Source organism: Melanerpes formicivorus, unplaced genomic scaffold (assembly GCF_026170545.1).
Source record: "Melanerpes formicivorus ecotype bairdi unplaced genomic scaffold, bMelFor1.0.p_v2 SCAF_5, whole genome shotgun sequence".
NCBI lineage: Eukaryota > Metazoa > Chordata > Aves > Piciformes > Picidae > Melanerpes > Melanerpes formicivorus.
Window position 1 is genome coordinate 31570602 of NW_027142357.1, and position 26134 is coordinate 31596735.

At 40.8% G+C, this 26134-nt stretch overlaps 1 protein-coding gene across 7 annotated transcripts in view; it reads left to right on the forward strand.

Moving 5' to 3' along the window:
- The window catches only part of KALRN (kalirin RhoGEF kinase), a 556957-nt gene that overhangs the window by 318474 nt on the left and 212349 nt on the right, over positions 1-26134 (forward strand). For all 7 annotated transcript variants that reach the window (XM_068139021.1, XM_068139024.1, XM_068139015.1 and 4 more), the window contains exons 11-12: positions 8045-8236; positions 24439-24608. In XM_068139021.1, coding sequence (XP_067995122.1) covers positions 8045-8236; positions 24439-24608 — 362 coding nt within the window. The remainder of the gene's footprint in view (positions 1-8044; positions 8237-24438; positions 24609-26134) is intronic.

Sequence of the window (26134 nt, forward strand, 5' to 3'; positions counted from 1 at the left end):
CATTGTTCTGATCTCCTTGCTGTTGCTCTCTTTCATGTGCCTGTTCCTGTGCAAGGATGTTCTCAAAGGGAAGGGAATGAGCTCTTTTCATGGATATTACCAAGGATCAAATGCCAGGGTAAAACTTGGCCAATAATCGTCAGTTTCAGATATCTTCCCTAATTCTTGTAGATCCTTGTACAATTCATAAAACATTGAAAATACTGAAACAGCCAGAGGAATATTTCATCATCTTATTTTAATATGCTGTTTAGATACACTTCTCCCAGAAGGGCAGTAGGGTGACAGAAAAAAATAATACATTCCTGTGAGCACAAAATGAGCCTACATATCAAGTAGATACTGTTTCTATTTAGAGTGCCTTAAGGTCCACATTGAAATATAACTGCTGGCTTTGAGGGGCTGTGGCACCACCTAAGTTAATACTACTAAGTTTCTTCAATGCAGTCTTTAAAAATTGTATCCATGGATGGTTCTTTAGTTTGTAAACATTGCTGTATGTTCTTAGGGAAATGCTGCTTTCTCAGCTGACTAACTTGGGAAAGACACCCAAGGCCCCCTGCCTGGAAGTGTTCAGGGTCAGTCTGGATGAGACTTTGAGCAACCTGATCTAGTGGCTGGTGTTCATTCCCTTGGATTGGACTGGGTCTTCTTTAAGGTCCTTTCTAACCCAAACCATTCTATGGGTCTAGATCCTGTGATTTGCTTTGTGGAGCTAAAGCTTAATTTTTGTCCAAAGGGCTGCTTTTCCAATTCCTATGCAGAATTTTGCAGCTGAAAACTTCTTGAATAACATGTCACGAAGTATTAAAGTTCATGTATATCTGGTAGTGTAAGACACAGCTTCTTCAGGGATGTGTATCAGACACTAGTGTAATCCTGCAGTTGTACCAGGAGTTGGGAGAGAGGTTTTCTATGCAGTGCTGGTCTGCTGAAGCATAGGTGATATTCCAGGAACTTGGATTTGTAGGCTGTGTTTCCAAAAGGTGCAGTTCTGATAATAGTAATAATTTAATTGAATTTATCAAGTAGTTGATATTTGGATGTACACAACTTTGCAGTCACAAACTTACCTGAGGCCCTCATTTGTAAAATTACTTAAATGGATGTGATTTATTCACTTAAAGATAGGAGAGTTCTTACATGTTTATCCAAAGATTAATACAACAGACTGTAATGTTTGAAGAACTCACAGCTCAGGAAAGACAGTGGAAGGAGAACTGGGTCAGAATGATGACAAGAAAGACTTGAGATGAATTGCCATATTTAAAGAAAGAACAGTCTACAGATGGTGATGATGGAAACTTCATTAACCTGGATATTATTTTTTAATGGTCTGAAGAAGTTTCCATTCTTGTGTACAGTAGGGAACAATCCTGTACTGAAAGAGCAAGTGGCTGCATGACCTCGGGGAGATGTTCTGCCTTTAACTTCTGTAATCATGATTCCTGGCAAGTCTGTTTTGAATTAGAGCAATAGAGCACAAGTAAGAATATAGGTCTTGATTTGATTATGTGAAATTCAAACTGAATAAAATCACATCTTACATTAGATCATCATATGCACTTAGCCTTTGCCCTTCTTAAGGGAGGAGGAATTTGGACAAAGATGGATGCTTCCTTAAACCCCAGATTTATTTATCAAATAAATGCTTCATTGTGGTCACTCATTTTAACTTCAGAATATTAAGTTACTAAAGATGTGTAATTCTTCACAAAAGCTTGACTGTGAGATCAGTCCACCTAAACAAAACAAAACGAACAAAATAAGGAGCTTGGGCAAAGAATCTGATAGCAGTAACTGAGCTTCATAATTAAGGGTAACCATAGCTTATGAGGACTGAAAATAAATGAAGAATCAGCTCCATAATTATGATTCTGTGAATGTGAATCATGCTGTAGGTTCTGTGGGGAGGAATGCTGCCTTCTATTTGCAGAACAGGGGTCTGAGGCCTCTGGAGTCTGATTTCTGGGTCTACTACTTACTGAAGTCAGTAAGATGACTTTTACTGTTTTCAGTGAGAGAGGGATCAGCCTTTGAATATTGTCTTGACACCCCATCTTCACAGCAGGAGTAATAATACTGAGATTTCATCTTTGGTGCTGAAGAGTCAAGTCATGACTCTAAAGAACATAAAGGAGACCTCACATCAGATAAAGCCTAGTAAGTCTCCTAAGCTTCAGCCTGCAAGCGTAAAGTGGGATTCAGATCGCTAGTCTTTAAGTCAGGAAGATCAGATCCAATCTAGTCAATACTCACTGGCCTCTAGAGATGCCATCTCTTCCATTGCTTTTACTGGCAAAAACCTAGATGACAAAGCTCTCTGAATGAATATGAGGAACCTTTGTCTTGAACTGCCTTTCACAGTCCCAGAACTTAATCAGTACAGAATACAGCAGACCAGTGCTGTCTTGCTCCCCTTCAACATATTTAAACATCTGCTTGGTAAGTGCAGTGTCTAGGGTATGCAGTTTGTGTTTAATGCAATAGTATATCTGATCCCCTGCCCTGTTTTCCTTCCTCATGCTGCTCCTGATGTATACACTTAAGACATTGTTCTCTGGCTGATTAGAGTGGTTCACAAAACATTGGAGATCTTGGAGAATGTTATCATGAAAATCTCTCAGATATAATAAACAGCCATAAAATACTGTGGGGAGATTGCTCTGGAGAAGAAAGAAATGCCCATATTTAGGGCCTGAATTCTTCCCTGAACTACCATGAGACACAGCAATTTTTAAGGTAACCTGCCTTAGAAACACACAGCAATAAACCAACTACAAGTGTAGTTGCTTGGAGTAGAGGGGAAAGTATGTGGAATAAGTGTTTGAAAATGCACTTGATTCAAAGCCAGAATGATGCATTACTGCCTTAAAAAGATGGAATAGGGGCAGTGAAAACAAATATCCATGTTTCCTTTTAGAAAATGATTTTTAGTTTAGGAAGGATGTGAAGATACTTGAATGCATCCAGGGGAGGGCAAGCTGGTGAAAGTGCTGGAAGGTGTGTCCTGTGAGGAGCAGCAGAGGACCTCTGATTTTGTCTGGCTTGGAGAAAAGGAGAGTGAAGGGCAACACCATTGTTCTTTGCAGCTTCCTGAGGAGGGGACATGGAGAGGAAAGTGTTGATCTCTTTTCCCTGGGATCCAGGGACAGGATGAGAGGGAAAGATTCAAAGCTGTGCCAGAGGAGGTTCAGAATGGACATTAGGAAGCATTACTGAGAGGGTTGTCAGACACTGGAAGAAGCTTCTTAGAAAAGTATCAGTGCTGTCAGGGTTTAAAAGGCATTTGGGCAGTGCATTTAACAGCATGCTTTAACTTTTGGTCAGCCCTGCAGGAGTCAGGCAGCTGGATTAGATGATGGTTGTAGGTCCTTTCCAACTGAAACTGTCTATTGCATTCTATTCTAATTTGTTTCTAAGTGACTGATATTAGAATTCTTTAGGTTGCGATATATATCACACAGAATCACCAAGATCATCAAGTCCAACCCATCACCACAGGCCTCATGACTCATAAACAAAAAAGGCAAATAACTCTGTTACATTGATGTGAGAATTAACTGATGCATTGTGCAGTATTTTTAGCTTATTTATTTACTTTTGATTGGGAAAAAAATGCCAAATACTTTCAAACTACAGCTGAGGCCCTTTGGTTGCACTGCACTAAGCAGTGCAATGCTATTTTCTGTGTAGCAGATGAGGCCAAGCACAAACTGCATGCAATCTCTGATGCTGAGAATCGGTACAAATCCAACTCTGGGTTAAAAAGGTTTGGAGTGAACAGCTGCTGAAACTTCTCTAGTACAAAGATTAGCGACAAAATGATGTTTGTTTCAATTTCAGGGAAATATCTTAGGCAGTCTGCTGAAAGAGCTGTGTTTGGGTAGTGCATTTCCAATATAGTGATGGCTTCATATGTGTTAACCTGGAGACAGGGTGGAATCTCAGCTACCTGGATCTGGAGATGGAAACGGGTCCTGACATTTTAGTATCATAGTATCAGTCAGGGTAGGAAGGGACCACAAGGATCATCTAGTTCCAATCCCGCTGCCATGGGCAGGGACACCCCACACTAGATCAGCCTGGCCAGAGCCTCATCCAGCCTGGGCTTAAACACCTCCAGGGAGGGAGCATCAACCACCTCCCTGGACAACCCATTCCAGGGCTTCACCACTCTCATGGTGGAGAACTTCCTCCTCACGTCCAGCCTGAATCTCCCCACCTCCAGCTTCATTCCATTCCCCCTAGTCCTATCACTACCTGATATCCTGAGAAGTCCCTCCCCAGCCTCTTTGTAGGCTGCCCTTCAGATTTTGGCACTTTTTGGTCTGAAATGCAAAATCAAAAGCATGCTAAACATAACAGGCAAATTCCACACCAGCTTCTTCATGAGCTTTTTTTTTTTTCCAACTTGTTACAGAATATCAAACTGTTATACAATTAATGAAGCAAAGATACAGGGGATCCTGTTAGTAAATATTGCTGTGAGATTAAGACAATCACCTGCTGTTCTGAATTGTGGCAGGAGCTATTGTATAGGTTTTGTTAGTCAATTTCATTTTCATGATTGTGTTTCTCTTTTGTTATTTGCAACAAACAGAGGAGATCTGAAAGCCTCCAGGTTCCATCTAAAATTAACTCCCAAAGCATACATTATAGATATTTCCACTGTGAAACCTGAAAGGTGCAATTTAATTTTCTTGTGTTTGCAGATTTCATGATTGAAATAGGTGATTATGCAAAGATTAGTACACTGAGATTGTTAAGAGATTTGAGATGGAAGTTGCTTTTCTACATGAAGAGGTGCAGAAGAATGCAAGGCCAGCGAGCAAATCACTGAGAAGTTCAAGGATTTGCACATGGCAGTTTGCTCAGGGGTTAATGCAATGTTGGGAAAAAATGCCACAGAACCCTAAAATGTCAGCATATAATTTTATAACTCATAGATTATTTTTCTGTAGAACTTATGCTATTATTGCTGATAGGAACTAATTCCCACAGATACAGAGGAGAGATTCTTCGTGGGCTCTCCTCCCTCCTGAGGGATTGGCCATTTTTCGTGTCGCCTTCCTCAAGATGCCACAAAAAGCCTTCCATGGGTCTGTGGTTTGCAGAAAAGGGTGCAGCTGTGTTCTAGTAGCAAAAGAATTCCTTCTGTAGTCGCATTAGCTCTTACTTTCTTCCAACACTTTGAATCTTGTTGCCAGTTTGGAGGCATAGCTAGATCCTGGGGTCCTGGTAGATTCTGTCAGATCTCAGAAAGAACAGAAATCAGAGGTAACCTATCCTAGCTGTGAGTTAGCAGGACAAGGAGGCATTATATCACTGGAGGTGTTCAGGAGGAGACTTGATAGGGTGCTTGGTTGCATGGTTTAGTTGATTAGGTAGTGTTGGATGATAGGTTGGACACGATGATCTTGAAGGTCTCTTCCAACCTGGTCTGGTCTATTCTATTCTATTCTATTCTATTCTATTCTATTCTATTCTATTCTATTCTATTCTATTCTATTCTATTCTATTCTATTCTATTCTATATGTGTTTATTGTGTACAACACATTTATTCAAACGTGTCCAAAATCAGGTGACTCAGAGAAGCACCACTTCATTCTGACAGTGCCTGGCTCAGTTCAGGGGAGTCACTGTGTATACCTACTTCCACATCCAGACAGAAAATTCCCTTGGCCTTTGGAGAATGTTGTGCAACACAAAGGGACCACTGCAGGACCAGCGCATCCTTTGCTGTCTGTGCAGCATGGCTAGAGCCTCTGTTGAGGCCAACATGCATTTTCCCCCACCCAAAATCTAGGGCTCAGACTACACCCTTTTCACTATGCAGTGTATTTATAAGTGTTCATCATATTAGTGAACTCACCTCATCTAAATGTAACTAGTGCTTGTGTTGGAGTCAGAAACTTACGATTTTCAGCAGAGCTGAACATAAGTGTGTTAGGGACAAATGGCAGCAAAGCTGTATGCATACCATATTTCAGAAAAGGTGTTTGTTTCCCAAATTTGTGCCATAAGCAGAGCGTGAATGCATTTTAAAATGTATTAAATATTCTAATAAAAGCAGGGAACAACCTTCCCCCCAGAAAGCTGGCCTGATGTTTGAGCTGCTGTAGTGGTAATGTGTGAAAGTCCCCAGAGCGGAGTAGACTTTGAAAAATAGTGCTAGCTTTGGCATTTGCTCCAAATGCTATTGGAAGAGGATCATTCAGAAGAGATGCTGTTAAGTGAAAACGGACCCTGCTTCAGATCATATTATATGGAACATTTGTTACATATTCTCAGCTAAAGGGGTTTAAAAAAAAAAATGATTATTAAAACACAACATTTTGCTGCTGTTAACAACCTAACCATTACAGCAATGGCCTGAAAATGAGGGAATAAAAATTTACTGTTGGTAACAAAACTGTCCAGAATACGTTCTTCACAGACCAAAAGGAAAAATGCAAATGCTGTATATTTATAGTCAGCCCCCAGAAGCTGGGTAAATGAACAGTTAATGATCTGTTTTCCTTCTCTGCCTTGTAACTGGAAATATTTTCCCCCATTAAACACTTTGAGACCAGTGTTCCATCTTTGTATTGAATATTTTCTCAAGCAACAACTATTGGCTGCAGCAGGATGTTTTCTGGGTAAGAACAGCACAGCTTGGTTTGTGGCTTTTATGTTTGACAGTGTTCCTTTAGTGCTCGGAAGTACATGTGTGTCCAGAGGGTTTAAAAGTACTTTGTGTATATGCACAAAGTTAATGCATTTTTAAACTGAGGAGGATTCACAGCAAGATTTTGAAAAGGAAAGTCCTACAATTCTGCTTCTGTTGATGAGGAGGTTAAAATTCCCAGTGGGAGCAGTCTTAGGCCAATGCTGAACACTTCTGAAGATCTCTCCCAGTACTGTAAACACCCTTGAGCTGATATCTTTGTCTCTTCTTATTTTTAAGTGTTAAACTTCACAGAGCAATTGGCTCAGCTTGAGCAAAGAAAGCTTTTCTATGACAGCAAGGGCTGGCTATGTTTAATTAGCTAAACATAGCTGACTAAACCATAGCTCCATGGCTATGGAGAAGATGACTGCACTCTCTTTCCATTTCTGTTGTTATTTATGAGACTTTCTTGTATATCAGTTCAGTGGTGTATCCCAGAAACAGGAAAGAGGGAGCGAAAGAATGGACAGGTAGTTTGAAGGCAGAGGAAGTTTGATGGAATTCACCTATGTGCCTCCATAGTCTGGTATGACCTGGGTACATTACTTAGCTTCTGCCTTCTTCAATTCCGTCTCTGTAAATGAGGAGTAAAACATCTCACATCACAAAGGCCCTGGCTGTGGGGAAAACCTATTCAGGATGGTGAAGTGTTAAAATTCTTATGTAATGGAGGGCAGGTACTTGTCTTGAATAGACTGGAAATGATACCCCTCCAAGGCAATCTGAGCATTCCATGATGGCAGCTGAAAGCTAATCAAAATAGACTTGTTCAGCTTAGAAATATGATGCAGAACAGTAGATGAGAGGAAAAAACATGGAAGGACCTTGAAGGCAGTCTTCTCAAGTTATCTCACAAAAGTCAGTGAAAGGCAAAAGTTTCTTGAAGCTGAGACATCTCTGGCAAACGTGATTACGTGCTGTAATGTGATAGCCATTGGGAGGCCTTTGCAAAGAGCTTGTAGCTGAGCGTCACGTGAAGCACCGTAGGCTTCTGAGGTGGTTAGTCCTGCTTGCTTCATTACATTATCTTTGAGAAATTCCAGGGGACTTAGAAATAAACAAGGGAACAGTCCTGTTGCTGTGTCTGGCAGGATTGGTCTGGGGTGGTATATTTCAAAGAAGAAATTATTTCGTGTGCATACAAGGATTACTCTGTGTGGCTTTATACCTTCTCCTTTCACAGATGGCAGTGCCAGTAGGAATTATTCCTATTGTTTTAGGACTCTGGTAATCACTTGCTTTCATGCCTTTGAAAGTATAAACAGCCTGTTTCAGGGGGTTACTTGCCACAGTTGTGTTACTCACTTTCTTCTTGTTTTGTTTGCTGGTAGAATACATACACCAATGCAGACAAGCTTTTGGAAGCTGCAGAGCAGTTGGCTCAGACTGGGGAATGTGACCCTGAAGAGATCTATAAAGCAGCACGGCATCTGGAAGTACGGATTCAGGACTTTGTCCGGAGGGTGGAACAGAGGAAACTTCTCTTGGACATGTCAGTCTCCTTCCATACCCACACCAAAGAGGTAAGATGTGCATGAGGGAATTTTTCAGTGTATTGCAGAGTGCTACAAGAGGCTGACTCTGAAAATTCAGATGACATAGAAAAGGCATCTTCACCATACAGGAATGATATCCAGTCCATTGGATTCATATGAGTAACTACTGTAAAGAGGAAATAAAATGTGAATGAAACATATAAAGGGTATAGTACAATAAAATATAGGAACAGCATATCTAATGCATCAAGTGGTGTTTAATTTACAACTAGAATGTATTACTAAAAAGCAAGAATTCTCTGGTAAGTACATGAGCTGATATTAACATGCTAGATACAAACATGCTACCAGTATGATACTTATCCCAGAGGGATTCCATTTGAATGTAATGTTAATTAATGTAGTAGTTATTATTAAGTGTTACTGGAAATCTTACATTGTTTAATGAGGCAGATTTCACTTTTCATAATGATGGTGAAAGAGCAAGTAACCACAGTGAATCAGTGAGGACCTGAATGAATGCTGTTTAGTGTAATTGAGAAGTATCCACAGATAAGGCTGTCTCAACAGAGATGCAGTGGACAGGACATCAAGTGGGAGGCCACTGGGGATGTAATTAAAGCATACTTCACATTTTTCTACAGACCAAAGGCCATTCAGCCATGAATAATTTTTAAAGATATGGTTTCTGCTCAGAGATGGAATTAGTCAGAATGGTTGTTTTCGTGCTCTGCAGTATCTGCAGAAACACTCCGGATCAGATAGATGCTTTTAGAAGCAGAAAGCGTTGCCTGTATTTGTTGATTTACATGTTACAAACAAGTTGTGTGTAGGAGGCTTCAGTCTGTTGAGGAGCCTCCTTAAATAGTCACATGTATGTATACATTCATATATATATATATATATATATGGAAGATGGAATTACAGTGTGTCCATTATAGCTGTTGATACATGAAAATTTGCCTCTTACATCCTTCTTCTGCCATACACTAAAATCAGCTACTTTAAGCCTGTGAATAGTACTATTGTTTCCAGAGTAGCTCAAACCCTTTCAGCTGTGCTGTTTGCCACAGGGGAAACTTAATTGGTTATTTCCTCAGTCAAAATTATTTCATAACAGTTTCCTACTGTGATTAACCTCGCTTCACCTATGCAGGTGGTGACTAGTAACACAAAGATAGGCATGACTCCAGGAAGTTATCAGTATAATATCCTCTCTATCATCTACAATTTCTTCTGATGATTACTGGTACTGTGTACCTTAATTTGTGTTTGGAAACTAGAGCTTCCCTGTGTGAAGGGAATGCAGTGCATTATACTCGCTTCTACCCTTCTTTAACAAGAAGGGAATTTGCCTGCTCCACTCACCTGGTTTTAATGAGTTCTGCTATGGTATGTAGAACTGCAGGTGCATAGAAATACACATTTTTATTTTTTTTTAAGCAGTTAGAAAAAACAAATCTTTTATGACAGCATCAGTGCTGTTTCCTAGATTGTGAGAATAAACCCTAAATCTCTGCCTGGCTGATGTTTCCCCATGGGGCAGATGGGTGCTGTGGTGCCTTTATGGAAAATACTCACTGTCAGTTTTACAGACTGAACGGACAGACTCCAGGTGCCTCTCTCTTGCCAAAGGGGACTGTTGAGGGAGCTGTAAGCATAAAAATGGGACAAGAGGAAAGTCAAGGAGGACCCAGGAATCTGCATAATGAGTGACGGCTGTTGGGCTGGGTGCAAAGAGGCTGCTAAAGTTATTGCAAACTCCAGCAGTTCCCCAGTGTCAGAGGATGCACAGTAGCTCTGCAGGAGAGTGGAAGTTTTCACTTACCCCTGTGTAATTCAGTCCTGTGGGGGCCCAACACTCTCATTTTCTGCAGGTTCACAGAATTTCTTTGTGTGTTTCTACCTGTCCACATTAATGACATACCTCTGCACTGCTGGGAGGCACACAGCCCAGGACCTTATTTTTTTTTTTGCCAAAAATAATAAGTGAGGTAATTGCTGCAGTTTAGTATTTGTCTGCCAGCTGTGGGGATCCCAACAGTCACAGTGAAGTAACCAAAGGCTGCTGGGGGACCTGGTGCCAAAAGCACAAAGCATTACAAGAGAGTCTTAGCACTTGTTTGCATCTGTATTTGCTTTTTATGATATAGATAGAGTGGCTCAAGTAGAAACCACACATTGCTTGGCCTAGCTTGGTGAATTAACCAGTGTCATTGCCATTCCTTAATATGGATATAAAACTGGTAGATTAACTCCTCAAACATGAAGGAATACAAATGTCCTTCCTTTGCTACCATGATAGTATTATGTCAGTTCTCTGTTTCATACCAATTGATCTCTTCTCCCAGGCAACCAGCACCAGAACAAGAGGACACAGTCACATGCTGTGCCAGGGGAGGTTTAGGCTGGATGTTAGGAAGAAGTTCTTCATAGAAAGAGTGATTAGCCATTGGAATGAGCTGTCCAGGGAGGTGGTAGAGTCACCATAACTGGAGGTGTTTAGGAAGAGACTTGATGGGGTGCTTGGTGCCATGGTTTAGTTCATTAGAGAGTGTTTGATGATAGGTTTGACTCGATGATCTCAAAATTCTTTTCCAACCTGGTCTGGTCTATTCTATTCTATTCTATTCTATTCTATTCTATTCTATTCTATTCTATTCTATTCTATTCTATTCTATTCTATTCTATTCTATTCTATTCATCTCACCTGGATCCTCACCTGGCCCTGCACTCAGCCCCCATAAGACCTCCCAGCCTACAGAGCTGGGTTAGACCAAATGCAGGTTCTTGCTGCAGCCACCCCACCACTTGACCAGGTGAGATCTGCACCATCCATGTTCATTTTGTGAAGCTGCTTAAAAATCAGCTCACTCTGCTTGCTGGGATTTCAGTCTCAGAGATAACATTAGATTCCAATTTTAAAGCCACAATTTATCAAGCAGTATTCCCTTTGAGTCTGTAGCAGTTTGTGTTGAGTTAAAGAGTTCAGAGTCAGATTTAAATTAAATTACAGCAGATGTCAAGGCAAAAAAAAAACCCAAATCCTTTTGCTGCAGTAGTGAAATACAGGGACATCTGAGATCCATGGCTGTGGGTTTGCCATGGGGTGTTCCCATTCCCTTCCTGATTACCCTTACCTTCCTACCTGCTATGCTGTGCCTGATGCTGGAGTGTGTTATGCCCATCCAAACCCATCACCTGGGACTCTCTCAGGGTGAGGAGAAAGCAGTTTGGCTGGCACATTAACATGTTTAACACCTGCCATATTTTGCATTTTTCTAGAAGATGTTATTAACTGCTTAATAATGAGCACCATTATTCGCTTCATCCTTTGCAATCCTTAAAACCATTTCTTAAGCTATTAACAACTGTTTCTCTTATGTCCTTGGAAATGAATAAACAATTCCTTTCATGTTTCCTTGGCAATAAGCCAGGAAACTATGGTCTCAATGTATTTTTCATCTAAGTTTCCCAAATTCTCATTATTGCTTGATGTATTAATCTACTGAGACAGAAACAGTGAAATGCAGAATTAAGTAGAAAGAGTCAGTCATACTGACATAGCTTTTATGCAAATATTCTAAATACCTTCCTGCAAGGAACATGTCTCTTCTGACAGTCTTCCTAGCACAGATGGATTGTGTTTCTGATGTGATGATTCCTAGGTGGGGATGAATGCATTTATTGTGAGCTTCTGCTGCTTCACCTCTACTCTGCCCACCTCTGCATCTCCACCTGCAACTACTCAAATTCCCAGCACCTGAGAAACTTTTAACTGCTCCCACTTTTAAAAGTGATCTTGTCAAATAAATGTTTCCTTTTGTAACCTGCCTTGCTAGAATTTCTTCAGGACAATGCAGTGTTGAAATAGGGAGTCATTTAAATCCAGCCATCCCATGAGTAGTGAAAGTTAAGTGGCTTTTTTTATACTACAGTAGGCTCGAATCACTGCTCATTTCAAGTGAAAGCATTGTAAGAGGATTCCTCCTGCTAAACACTGACTTATTCATAGTTGGACACTATGATCTTAAAGCCCTTTTCAAACCAAAATGATTCTATGATCCAGTTGAAAGGATATTGAAAAGACTGCCAATTAAGCATAACAATATATGGAATGGAATGGAATGGAATGGAATGGAATGGAATGGAATGGAATGGAATAGAATAGAATAGAATAGAATAGAATAGAATAGAATAGAATAGAATAGAATAGAATAGAATAGAATAGAATAGAATAGAATAGAATAGAGGTACTTGTTTTATGGCCTTTCTTAAGCTGAAATTTTGTCATTCTTATATGGTAATAACATTTGAGAGACATAAATTCAGAGCAGTCCCCTAAATGATTGTTAGCATCATAACTCATGAGTAATGTAGTTGTCCTATTGCTATGCCTAGAAAAGAGATATTTGTGTGTCCCACTGTCCTACAGTCCTCTTAGTTTGTAGCCAGTATTTCCATATCCTTTTAGGCCAAGGCATTCCTGGTGGTGTGAGCAGAAACCTGGTACCTTGGGAATCAAATCAAATTTTCTGTATGGCAGGGTAAAGTTATAAATTATTATCAGTGGGATAAATGTGTTCACCAGACTTGTACTTGAATCTTTTCTCTCAGGATTAAGTGTGATTGAAATCATGTTCTTACTTCAGATCTGAATCAGTTATTGGCAAAATTGTCAGATCTTGCAGTTTTATCACAAATCTCATGGTAGCTGATGTTTTCCTGCAAGCTCTAAGCTGCTAGGATCAAATAAATGATGATACAGGATTCTTGGATTTCATTTAATTTTGTTTAAAAGAGAATAGGTTTTGAAACTCCTGGAGAAAACATTACAGATGTGATGAAATCACGCCCTGAGGACTGAAAAACCTCAACTCAAATAATAAAAGCATCTTGCAATTAATTGTCTGAATCTTAATATTTTACGTTGGTGTCATGGTTTTATGGTTCTAAAGTGTACTTTAAAATTCCAAGCATAAAAATGTAGACAGAAAAGAGCACTGTCATCATTTCCATGTCATTAAAAACTTTCCAAATCCTCTTGCTTAATTAAATGATGACTTAGCAGCTTGTAAATATTTTTACTTTCCATGCATTTTTTCTTCTTTATTTAGCAATCATGGGTTTGTTTTGTCTGGCTTAAAGTGAAAGGAAATAGTGCTACCAGCAGTTTCTGATAGAGTTTGAGTGCTGGGGGTACAGAAAAGCCTGGGAATTGATTTTAAGTAAGCATTGAGATGAAGCTGCACATAGATAGCTCTCTGTGCTATCTACATGCAAATAAATCATTGGCTTCACTATCAAGAAATTATGATTTCAGGGTTACTGTTGGTATTTAAGAGCAATTATGTGTACCTCAGTGTATTGTCTATAGAACTGAAGTAAAGGTTTGTTGTGTTCTTTGTGCCACTGGCTGATAATTCAGTTGCTAATTTAAGAATAAGAAGGAACTTCACTGAATTTAGATTTGATTTACAGTGCGTGGGTCTTACCTGAAATACAAATCAGTTCTGCAATTGCTTCATAGCTCTTCAGGGTATGAAAGGCATGGTTTACCAATTCTAGGTTTCTCATTTCTCAGTGGGTTGTAGAGTAACACTTTTGTGTTGGTTTGATTCCAGCAAGACAGCAGCAAAAAGCAGGAGAGAGTGGTGTGGTTTCAGGTCACATGCCTTGGTGCTTTTTTGACCTCTGACAAGTCAGAAGAGCAATGTGGTGAGATGCTCAGTGCTTGTGGTTCCATGTGAAGCTCACAAGGTTTACCTGGCCCACAGAATGAATGTGCTCAGGAAATATTTAATGTTGAGGGAACTGAACTGCCAAACTTTTAAGAGATTCTTACTGAACATGTGCAAGCTGGACCTTGGCAAGTGTCTTCTGAGTGACCAAATTTGGGCAAATTTTCACAGGGATGCCATAGTGTATTTTCCTGACATCACGGCTAAACCCTGCAAAACTTCATATCCTTGCTTAAAAGTGGGGAGGATCTGGAGTATGTCAGATGAGCAGAAGAAATACTCATTTTCTAACACAGGCAAAGTAACTGTTTTTTCCCCTATCTTCTCATTTAGTACCTTTTACTTCAGTATGCCTCAAAGTTCAGCCTTAGGCAGATACCTGGTATGGGAAGTTTCGCTCTGAACAGCTTGTCTGATAAGGCCATGAAAACTGGAAGCAAAGTCCTGGACCATGAAGTGTCAGGCAATTTCCTATAGAGACCTAAATTATTAGTGGTCAGCAGGTCACCTTGGTCACCCCGTAGATATCAGTGGAGTTACTCAAGTGAGTAATGGGAGTGGGTTTACCCTGTCAGTTAGGAGCAGTAACAGTGTTTTATTGCAGACACTGCTAACCTAATTTTACTTGATAACCAAGACCTGTGAAATTAAATTCTCCCTGCTTCAGTTGAATATAATGATTAGGAGATTATTTCAGTGTAGGTCACTAATTTTGACGGGGCTTGACCCTCAGGTTGTGGCAGAGTCGCTGGGAAGCAGGAAGCAGAAAGCTCATGGGGCTAAGGTTGGCTGCTGTTGACTCTTGTCAGAAGATTTGACAGAACATACCGAAGTTAATCATGGAGCAAACATGACAGTGGTTGTGGGAGATATTGTATATTCCTGTCACTCATTGTAAATTGACCCAGTATTCAAAGTTAATGCTACTGAAATTAATAGGTTTTTGTTTGACTTTAACTAATATTGACATTTCAGACCTAACGCCCACTAGATAATAGAGACTTGTGATGTAGAGGATAAGCAGGTTAGCAGTTCCACTTCCTGGTAACTTCCAGAAGTTCTGAAAAGGTCTTGTTCTCTGAACACAAAGTATTTGTCCTACACACTTATACACTACTTCTATCCTGGACAGTGCTCTTGTTCCTTTTCCAGACTTAAAATACAATGAAAGCATAAAACACTAAAATCATAGAATCATAGAATCAATAATGTTGGAAAAGACCTCAAAGATCATGAAGTCCAACCTGTCACCCAACACCTCATGACTACTAAACCATGGCACCAAGTGCCACATCCAATCCCTTTTTGAGCACCTCCAGGGACAGTGACTCCACCACCTCCCTGGGCAGCACATTCCAATGGGGAACGACTCTCCCTGTGAAGAACTTTCTCCTCATCTCAAGCCTAAACTTCCCCTGGTGCAGCTTGAGACTGCATCCTCTTGTTCTGGTGCTGGCTGCCTGTGAGTAGAGACCAACCCTCTCCTGGCTACAACCTCCCTTCAGGTAGTTGTAGAGAGCAATGAGGTCTCCCCTGAGCCTCCTCTTCTCCAGGCTAAACAATTCCAGCTCACTCAGCCTCTCCTCATAGGGTTTGTGCTCGAGGCCTCTACCCAGCCTCCTTCCCTTCTCTGGACATGTTCAAGAGTCTCAATATCCATCTTAAATTGAGGGGCCCATAAATGATCCAGTCTGGCTCTCTGCACACTGAATGTTCACTGGCTGGCCATTTCACATCCCTCAACTTTTCAGGGTTAGAAGGAAGCACCACGTGCCTTCTTCAAAAGCTAGAACTTCTGTTCCTTCAGTGGGATAAATTAACAGCTGAGACACATATGAAGCAGCATACAAAATCACACTTTGAAAATATCTGCTTCTCACCTCACTGCAGGGCTGTGAAACATCAAACCTTAAACTTATGTCTCTTAGAAGTATGAACACTGGTTTTGCTCAGAGCTGAATCAGTGTAGTTTGATGGAAGGAGTATTCTAAGCAAAGAAATCAAAAGACAAGGAAGTGAAAACAACAAATGCTTTTATAAGGCTTAAGTCAAAGCAGGTGGATTTGCAGGGAGTGAGCAGAGGATGTGGGAGAAGTGAGCTGCCAGGGCTGCACATACAGGTAACACATGCAGTCCTTTGCCTGGGTGGCAGATACCTTGGAGAAAACAGATATATTGCCAGCTTACTGTTATCTTTCAGATAACTGGGGTGGTAGAAAGGGCTCTGCAGGTGTAACAAATGTTATTTTCCTGTGAGCTATGTAAAAGTTCATTCTGTGTTATCAGCAATCAATTACCATGAAGCAGTTAAGTAAGAGCAAACCCTTTTGCAGCTCCAGAGTCTGCTGCTTTGACCAAAATGCAAACATTCAATGGTTACATTGGAAGTTTCTTTACAGGGTTAAATCATGTCTGTAAAGATACCAAAGATCTGAGACTGTGACACCAGGACAGCTGGGGCAATGTGGGATGCCATTCTCTCCTGTCTGTTTGTTGTCTAGAGGCAAGGTTTTTTCATAAAATATTAAGAAGGTAGGGATGAAAAGAGATGAGGTATGCTGGCAGCACATCCAGCTCTAGAGCAGGGAAGTTTGAAGCACAGCCAGCTTGTGAGTGAATAAAATTCTGCCATCTGGGCTGTCAAAAATTGTGAGACAGAATCAAGGTAATAAGAATTAAGTGCTTCTAAATGCAGCCCCATAAACCAATTGTCAGGAAGTTGAGCCTGCAGCAGAGCAAGGATACGAGAATGGAAGAGAAGTTCTGCCATGAACTCTAGCCAAAGGATTCCTACAGACTGCATTTAAGCTCACACTTTGCTGTCCACATTTTTCAGGCTGTTCACTAGCATTTTGACTGGCTGCTTGGCTTCACTCAAGTATGACCCCTGGCTTTTGAGGGTCTTTGCATGTGTTTTCTGTATTGTGAAAATGGGTCCCCACCCTGTGTGCATTACTCTCCAGATAACAGTCGTTCATGCTGCAGCACCTTTAAATAGGATGTGCTAATTCTCAAAAAGTACCCTTTTGTTTGTCAGATTACAGCCCATTTTCCTGAAGCTGAGGAGGATTAACCTCTTCTACAGCTCCAGTGTGGGCCTCCAGCTTTTACTTCTGTGTACAAAGGCAACAGAGTGGGCAGCCAGTATCTGTGATACTTTACCTATTGAATAAATCTTCATTAAAGCCATACAGGAACACCCCTGTAATTCACTCATGGCTTAAAAGATACCTAAGCAACCCCAGCTCTCTCAGTCTCTCCACACAAGCCCTATGAGGAGAGACTGAGGGAGCTGTGGTTGCTTAGCCTGGAGAAGAGGAGACTCAGGGGTGACCTTATTGCTCTCTACAACTACCTGAAGGGAGGTTGTAGACAGGTGGATGTTGGTCTCTTCTCCCAGGCAGACAGTACCAGAACAAGAAGACACAGTCTCAGGCTGCACCAGGGGAGGTTTAGGTTGGATGTTAGGAAGAAGTTCTATACAGAGAGAGTGATTGGCCATTGGAATGGGCTGCCCGGGAAGGTGGTGGAGTCACCATCATTGGAGGTGTTCAGGAGGAGACTTGATGGGGTGCTTGGTGCCGTGGTTTAGTTGTTTAGCTGGGTTGGATTGGTTGATGGATTGGACACGATGATCTTGAAGGTCTCTTCCAACCTGGTTGTTTATTATTATTATTATTATTATTATTATTATTATTATTATTATTATTATTATTATTATTATTATTAATAATTATTATTGTTATTATTATTATTACTACTACTACTATTATTATTATTACCTTAAGTACATGTATGCAGCACAGTCTGCACAAGTATTTTTAAACTGTCAGTGCCAGGGTGGAGGTTTGAGTTGATGGATCCAATAAGACTGGTTAGAGAAAGGTCCCACACTTTGTTTAATCCTTAGCAAGATTCAGAATGGTTCAGAATTGTCACAAATTATTTATTTCTGAGATTCCTAGGGTGTAGTGCAAGGAGACTCAATGCAGCACATCAGGGTAAGATTGCAAGTGATATGGTCAGCCACTGGAAAAAGCACAGAGAGAAGAGGTAGTGCAGCTCCCATTTGAGAAGTAACGAGATGTTTAGATTCAGTGAACAATTTGGAGGAAAATGTAGTGTGTGAAATGTTTAGTGTGGCCAGCAGGAGCAGGGAGGTCATTGTGCCCCTGCACTCAGCACTGGTTAGGCTACACCTTGAGTACTGTGTCCAGTTCTGGGCCCCTCAGTTTAAGAAAGATATTGAGACACTTGAACATGTCCAGGGAAGGGCAGTGAGGCTGGGGAGAGGTCTTGAGCACAAGCCCTATGAGGAGAGGCTGAGGGAGCTGGGATTTTTTAGCCTGGAGAAGAGGAGGCTCAGGGGAGACCTCATTGCCCTCTACAACTACCTGAAGGGGGATTGTAGCCAGGTGGGTCTGTTCTCCCAGGCAACCAGCACCAGAACAAGAGCACGCAGTCTCAAGCTGCACCAGGGGAAGTTTAGGCTCGAGGTGAGGAGAAAGTTCTTCAAAGAGAGAGTCATTCCCCATTGGAATGGGCTGCCCAGGGAGGTGGTGGAGTCACTGTCCCTGGAGGTGTTCAAGTGGGGATTGGATGTGGCACTTGAAGTCATGGCTTAGTCATGAGATGTTGGGTGACAGGTTGGACTCAATGATCTCTGAGGTCTTTTCCAACCTTATTGATGCTATGATTATAAAGGTGCCTGCATTAATTTAAGTAAATTGCTGAATTTATAGTGTATATTTCACAGCTATGGAAAGCCCATCCTGCACCAAATTGAACTGTATTACACTGGTGTAAATCTAAGTAATTCTGATGTATTCTCCAAGCTCTCTCTACTATTATCAGTATGATCAAGTGCAGAATTTTGTTTGCTTAGTGCAATTACTGCAGTTAATTACATCTAGATTCATAGTTACAAATAACTTATAGTAGAAGAAGAACTTAGTTTTGCAATTTGTGATGGGTAGAAGAAATACAAGAACCTGCACATCTGATTCTTTGGTAAGAAGCCAACTTCCTCTCCTAGAGCAAGTAGTCCCTGTATTATATTTACCTGACCTCGGGCTGGTGATCTACACACTCCCTGAGGTAAGCATAGCTACCCAAATCACATTTCCCTTGAGAGGAGATTATTTTGTGTTATATCAATCTGGGCCATGCAGGACTTGGAAAAAGCATCAGATGTTTAGGCATTGCAAATCCTTTTGCTGTAGGCAAATTAAAAGGCATCAGCATACAGAAGCACCAGATGCAGGCCAACCATGGATGAACATCAAGAAGTTGGCGAGGAAAAGGGAAAAGGCAAGAAAGAGGTTAGGAAGAGGTGATTTTGTTTTCTTTTCACAGAATGTTCCCTTTCTTTCCACTTGCCACTTTTTCCCAGCAGAGTGTCTCATCAGCTGTGTCTTACTGTGGAAGTTGCATACTGTGGCATTTCATGTGTAATGTCTGGTCATACCCCATCCTGTCACATTTTATTAGGTATGTTGTCACTGTGTGACACTCCTGCAGCTCATCATTACGTACATGGTTTTCTGTGTTTCTGTTGACATTTCCATGAGACCTTGAATATGACTTTGGAAAATGAAATGTGCTTCAAACTTACAACAACCATCAGGTTTTTCAACTGAAATGGCACTGGGTGTTTTCTAAGTGTGAGTACACATCAGGTGATGGAGGATAAATATGCTGAAAAGCTTTATTATCTCCACCATGTTGGTGCAGGGAAATCAGGGTAGCAAAGACAGTTTCTTAAAGGCAGCGTAGTGAAGGGAGATTCACAACAGCACTTGAAGAGGTGCTTAAACCTAAGCACAGGCTAACATCCTGCTATAAATTAACCTGAACTTGGGGTCTGCAGGACTTCCTAATGCTTATGATGAAAAAGCTTGGTGTTACTGCTCAGAACAGATTTGTGTAAGCCTGGCATAGTAGCAGAGAAAGGTCTGGCTGATGGCCATTTCTCTCTAGAGGAATTCTGGTTGTGTTGGGTTTTTTTCTCAACCTAGCTTTGTTTCTTTCCATGCTTGTGTTACAACTCATGGCATGCAGGCAGCACAAATCAGGTGGGAAAAAAAGGGCCCACATATTTCACTGCATTCTTTAGCCTTCATTGCTGTAATGGATGTTCACTTTGCTAAGTTGACGTAATCATCCTTTTGGGACCTGCTGTGCAACTCATGACACTTCTCTGACACAGTAAAGGGGTAGATCCTATACCCTGGGAAGTTACTTGTTTCCATTAAAATCCTAGCAAACAGGTTGTACAATGGTAGTTCTCATGGAGTGAACTAAATGGTTCTTTGCTTTTCTCTGGTCTCATTACTCAGTATTTTTAAACTGGGTTTGAGGGGATTAAAACTTATCTCAGGCATTTGCAAATGCCACTGCATAAACATTGGGTGTTTAATACTTATTCCCAACACAGAGGCAAGATTTTCTTAGCAGTCTCTTTAGATATTAGATTTTCTATCAAGTGGTCCCTTGCTCTAGGTCAGAAACATTAATTACTAGGTAACAGGCACAGATGTCCTTCAGAACTCCAGTAAGTGGTTTCATTAAATACCTGAGTTAAATGAAGGGGTTTGCTTTAGAAGAAGTAGCTGGAAATAAAGAGCTGTGTCATTCCTTGGATGCAGGGAGGGAAACTGCCTGTGTTTTATACCCAAGAAAGACGCAGAGGTTGTTACAATGCATGGGAAGTGCCAGAAGCTGCCCCAAAAGAAGGGAAGAGCCATTCTTCTTTTTCACTGGTCTAGTTATCAGGAGCTCATTGGCTTTTTGTTTGAAACCATAGTTAATAAATAAAGCCTCAGTTCTGGACCTTTTGTGGACCTCCAGCATGGATGTTTTAGGTCTATGCTTTAGACTTCTGTGTAGCTAGTTGTAACGTATTTAGACACAGTTTGCATGAGTCAGATTTATGGCTGGATCTGTCTGATGGATTTGATTCAGGTTTTACAACTAATGAATTAGTATTTCCACATCCAATTAATCACACCAAAGCCCAGGTCAATTTGAAGGAGTTAGTATTAGAAATGTTGACATGCATCAAGATATGCTTGACTGTATCAAGGGATACCCTGGCACTAGTTTGGAGTGGGTATGTGAGTAGGACAAGTCCTCACAGGTTTCTGCAAATATGAGATAAAATTTGTCCCATGTAATAAATGTCAAATTGCAATGAGAAATTGAAATGGCTCACTTGGTCCAATATAGCTGGCTGGTAGAATAGGTCACAGTGTGAAGTAGGGAATGCACAAGGTGCTTGGTGATCTGAGGTTTGAATAGCCAGGATTTCTTTTTTTTTTTTTTAAATCAGCTGAATCATTGCATTGTAATTAAACCTCAAGCCCTAATAAAGACTGATTTTCCTGAGCTGTGACAAGCAGCATGTGATTTCTATCTTGTGATTGACAGGTCTTCTGACTGGTGTAGCAGTGCCATGGAGTTCATCTTTTCATTGCTGTGGCACTCACGAGTGGGTGTTAGTAATTTCTTTCAGATGCTGTTAGTTTTTGAATCAGGTTCCTGTTGTCAATTGCTCCTGAAAGTTGTTCCAGATCTTGTTAATATTGACTGATTCTTTGTATTAGGATTTTCCAGGGATTGGTGGGGGTCTAAAGGATTAAAGACCTCTGAGTCAAAGATGACCTAGATCCTGATAGATTTTTTTATGCAAATCCTTACAATCAGAGGTCATTAATGAAAACATCTGAAACTAATATGGGAGTTCATATGAGTTCATATATTTGATTGCTCTCTGAAGTTAACGAGTGTTTATGTTTATGTACAGTTCATAGTTCAAGTATACCAAAACTGCTTTCATTTAGAAATTTACTCAAAAAGAGACGTGGGGTCTTAAATGTCCAAATCTTTCTGACTGCTGCTGGAAGCTGGGTTCTGGAGACACTTTTGAAAACAGGGTTTTCTTCTGAAGTCGCAGTGGGGCGTTGGAAGCTTTCTCTTCTGCCATTTCTAGTGTGATGATTTGAAGAAAACAGCAGATTCCTAACAATGAACCAAGTTGTTGATTTCACTTCCATTTTGCAAAGGAAATTCCCTGAGCTTTTTGTTAACTGGAAAAATGAAATATGATGTAGAACAGCAAGCAATTAAACTACTGGCTTTCTCAGCTTGATGCAGAGAGTTGATTTATGCATCTGGCCATTTTTCTTTTGTAAATTCACAGAGCGCTGTTACTTGACGATCTGATAAGCAGAGCAAGTAATATTCCTGAACAACTTGGCCCTTGCTTGTTATAGTCCAGCTGTCCCTACTGTTTGAGTGGGTGCCGGGATCATCTCAAAAGGTTCTGGATGTAGTTCATATGTAAGGCATTAATGCATTTCCCTTTATGGTGGCTTCTTGAAGCTCAACACATGGACCTCAGGCAAGAAATGAAAAATCTGTTTGGTTCTTTGAATATGTTTTCACTATTTCTTTCAGAAGCCTGACTACTTAATGGTATTTGTTTCTTTTTCCATGGTTTAGTTGATTAGGTGGTGTTGGATGATAGGTTGGACACAATGATTTTGAAGGTCTCTTCCAGTCTCGTCTCGTCTCGTCTCTTCTCTTCTCTTCTCTTCTCTTCTCTTCTCTTCTCTTCTCTTCTCTTCTCTTCTCTTCTCTTCTCTTCTCTTCTCTTCTCTTCTCTTCTCTTCTCTTCTCTTCTCTTCTCTTCTCTTCTCTTCTCTTCTCTTCTCTTCTCTTCTCTTCTCTTCTCTTCTCTTCTCTTCTCTTCTCTTCTCTTCTCTTCTCTTCTCTTCTCTTCTCTTCTCTTCTCTTCATAGTTGCCTTTATATATCATGCCTTTCTCCTGAGAATGTGAAAATATGTACGTAACCTGAGCAAAGACATTCCATTTTAGGCCAGTAGCAGAGTAGGCCATTAGAATTCTGCTATTTATGAGTAAACAGATGCACTTGCCCAAAATATTCAAAGCTGACTCTGAAAATATAGCTGAAAAGCCTTCAAATTAAGCATATGTTGTAAAACGTGGGTTTGCATGTCTGTCAAGTAAGGAGTCAGTAGCAGAGATGGGGGCAGAGCACAAGGAGCTGGGCTCGCCCTTTTCTGGTATCAGGAACAGTGCAGGGCCAGGTTCTAATTTTGATTATTTTGGTTTAGATCAGGGTGATACCCTTGCAGTCAGTAGCATATGCACAGTATAACATTCAGTGACTGGCCTTAGGTTTGAACCCTGACTGGAAGAAGCCTTGCCAGCTGGTGGTTCCGACATCCTTCTCCTCCTCTCACTGACCTGGACATGCAGATTTCACAATCTCCGGAGAAATCCTGTAGGATGCAGATCCAGTGCCTCTCATTTTGAGCAGGAACATTTTAACCAGCTCTTTGCCACCCCCACACAACGTCTGCTGTCTCTCTAGGTCCCTGTCAGGCAAACTGTTTTGCAGCTCCCTGGAGCGGCAGGCAGAAGTGCAGCCCTGCTACTGCCAGCACCGTGCCCTTTGACATTTCCCACTGTGCTGGTGCAATGTGTTTCCTGCTCCTGTATTTCTCTGCTACCTTGCACAGCATACCAGCAGAATGTGGGTTAATGGGTCAGGCATGGCACAGAAAACAGCCTCTCTGGTGGAATCATTAGGATTTGCTGGCAGACTGCCAGCTCAGTTGGTGCAATTTTACACTCACTTTTCAGAGCAAGCTTAAAGGGGAAACCTCATTCGTTTTAAGCCTTTACAACCCACAGGAGGCTGCTGGGAAGTGCTTGCCTGCCACTGTCCAGATCTCTGATGAACAGCTGGCTGGAAACTCTCATCTAAGCACTTACTCAAATGATTTGTTGCTGTTGTATTGAAATTGCTAGTCAAGAGTATTTAAAATTAACAGATCTACATGGGATTGGTTGGTGATAGTGCTGTCTTCTGTGTTTGTGTTTTCCCAAAGTTAAAAAGCAAAGTCTGAGGTGCATTTTGAGGAGGGTGGTGAGTGGCAGAAACCCACAAAAAGAACTGCCCAAACAATCCAAAACCCTCTACAATACCATCTTCCTGGGAAGGCATAGCTGAGCAAGCGCAGCTAGACTTCAGGCATCACCATACATACATACCAAAGATTTTAGGTCTGTTCTGCAACAGGCTTCAGCTGCCTGGGAAATTAATAGCAGCTGATAGCACACAGCTCCTGCAAACATTAGGTTATCAAAGCTCTGGGGCACTGAAATTTGTTGCTTGTTTAACGAGTTAATCAGAATAATATAATTAGTTATTGTCATATAATGAACTGAAATTCAAATTAATTGGGGTTGGGAGGCGTATGATGTTTATTTTGTTGCTTAAAATGGAATTACTTTAACCAGAATCTATAACCAGTGTGTCTTTTTGGTTTTAGAAACTTCAGTCAGTTTTTCATGTGAAACATGCAGCTCTAGTTAGTGCTTCCTGATCAGGAATTAGAGACCAAAAGGGTTAAATCTCAATCCCTCTCTGATTTATATTTCCCTCCCCTTCTTCCCAGCTGTGGACATGGATGGAAGATCTGCAGAAGGAGCTTTTAGAGGATGTCTGTGCTGATTCTGTGGATGCAGTTCAGGAGCTTATCAAGCAATTTCAGCAGCAACAAACAGCCACCTTGGATGCTACGCTCAATGTAATTAAAGAAGGGGAAGATCTAATCCAACAGCTCAGGTAAGCTTCCACCTGGAGGAAAGGCGTTGAGAAATTTGATGTGTGCTGTGGTTTAGCTATGCATGAATAGGGAACTGTAAGTGAGGATTAATTGGGAAGGTTTATTAATTTCTGTGCTTATTTATGATTCCATAAATTTGTGGAGTATTTTGTGGAAATTGCAAGGAGTGATTTGTGCGGACTGATTAGAGTAGTCTGTGGATCAGCATGGGTTCCTGCTTGACAGATTATTTATGTGCACAGTGAAGTGAATTGAAACAAATATGTTTCAAGTGAATATTTTTAGTGGGTATTTATAGAAGATTGCTAAATGGTTGTAAGCCAAGGCCTTGTGATTTATGGTTGCTTGTAAGGTAGGTGAAGTATATTCCTCTTAATAAAATATACACATGTCTAACAGTCTTCACTCTTTCGTTTTGCATGCAGCACCCTTCTGTTTATGTTTGCCCATGTCAGGTTTATTCATGCTGTCAAAGATGTTCTTATACTGCCAGTTCTTCTTGCCTAATGAATTAAACTAACTCATTTTACTTGATATAAAATATATGAAGAGATAGCTCCAAGAAGTTGGGAATTTTTTGCTTTCTCAGCCTGTGAGTGTAGTAGGACAAATATTTGCAGAGTAAACTTACACAGAATTTGTACCTGGGAGTCTCATTTTTGTTATTTGCAATGGTTTTCTGTGGCTTAAAGTTTGTTGACAGCAGTGCAGTTTTCCTGCTTTTAAGTGATGTTACTGAGCTGAAAACCAAGTTAAATATATCACTTATTATTTAGATCTTTTTATGGTTACAGATTGCCCTCATCTACATGTACCTAGTGTCTATGTTCTGTATGCATAGATAACATACAAATCTGCCAGGTCTTAAGCATTTCACCAAAGAGTCACACCATTCTCCTCACCCTGAGCTTTCCTAATCTGATGCTTTCACTTCTCACATAAGAAGCACAGAAAACTAAAAGCAACTGGAAAAACCTGAGGTGCTCTTGAGCAAAGTAGCTAATGAAGGGCTCTGATGGATGTCTGTGCTTAAGGGCCCTTCTAGGGATTCCAGCTCTTCTACTACAGCCAGATGTTGAGCTTTCCTCTATAGTTTTTCCTATCACCCTGGATGAGTCTTTTCCACTGGGTCAGAAAAAAAAAAAGAGAGACAGACTGTTTTGAAAGGGTTTCTCTAGGTATTGTCATTGAGCCCTGGGCAGCCACAAAGGAGAGCCCGTGTAAATTCTTAGTCGTGATGCATGTGGCAGCACAGTGGAAGAACAAGGGACCTGAGCTGTGGTACTGCTTGCCAACATCAGAGCTGGAAAGGAAGGATCAGCACTAGACATAGCTAAGCTCTGTCCATCTATCCATTCACATTTGCTGATAAGTAAGAAGGAAACATGCTGTGTTTGGTGAGCTGCCAGAAGGAAGGGATTTTAGATAAGAATGTGTGTATGGCCAGCACTAACAGGTCAATCAAAGGTCTGCATGGTAACTTCACTTTAAGCAAAGACACTCTTTTTTTCAGAATTTATGGCAT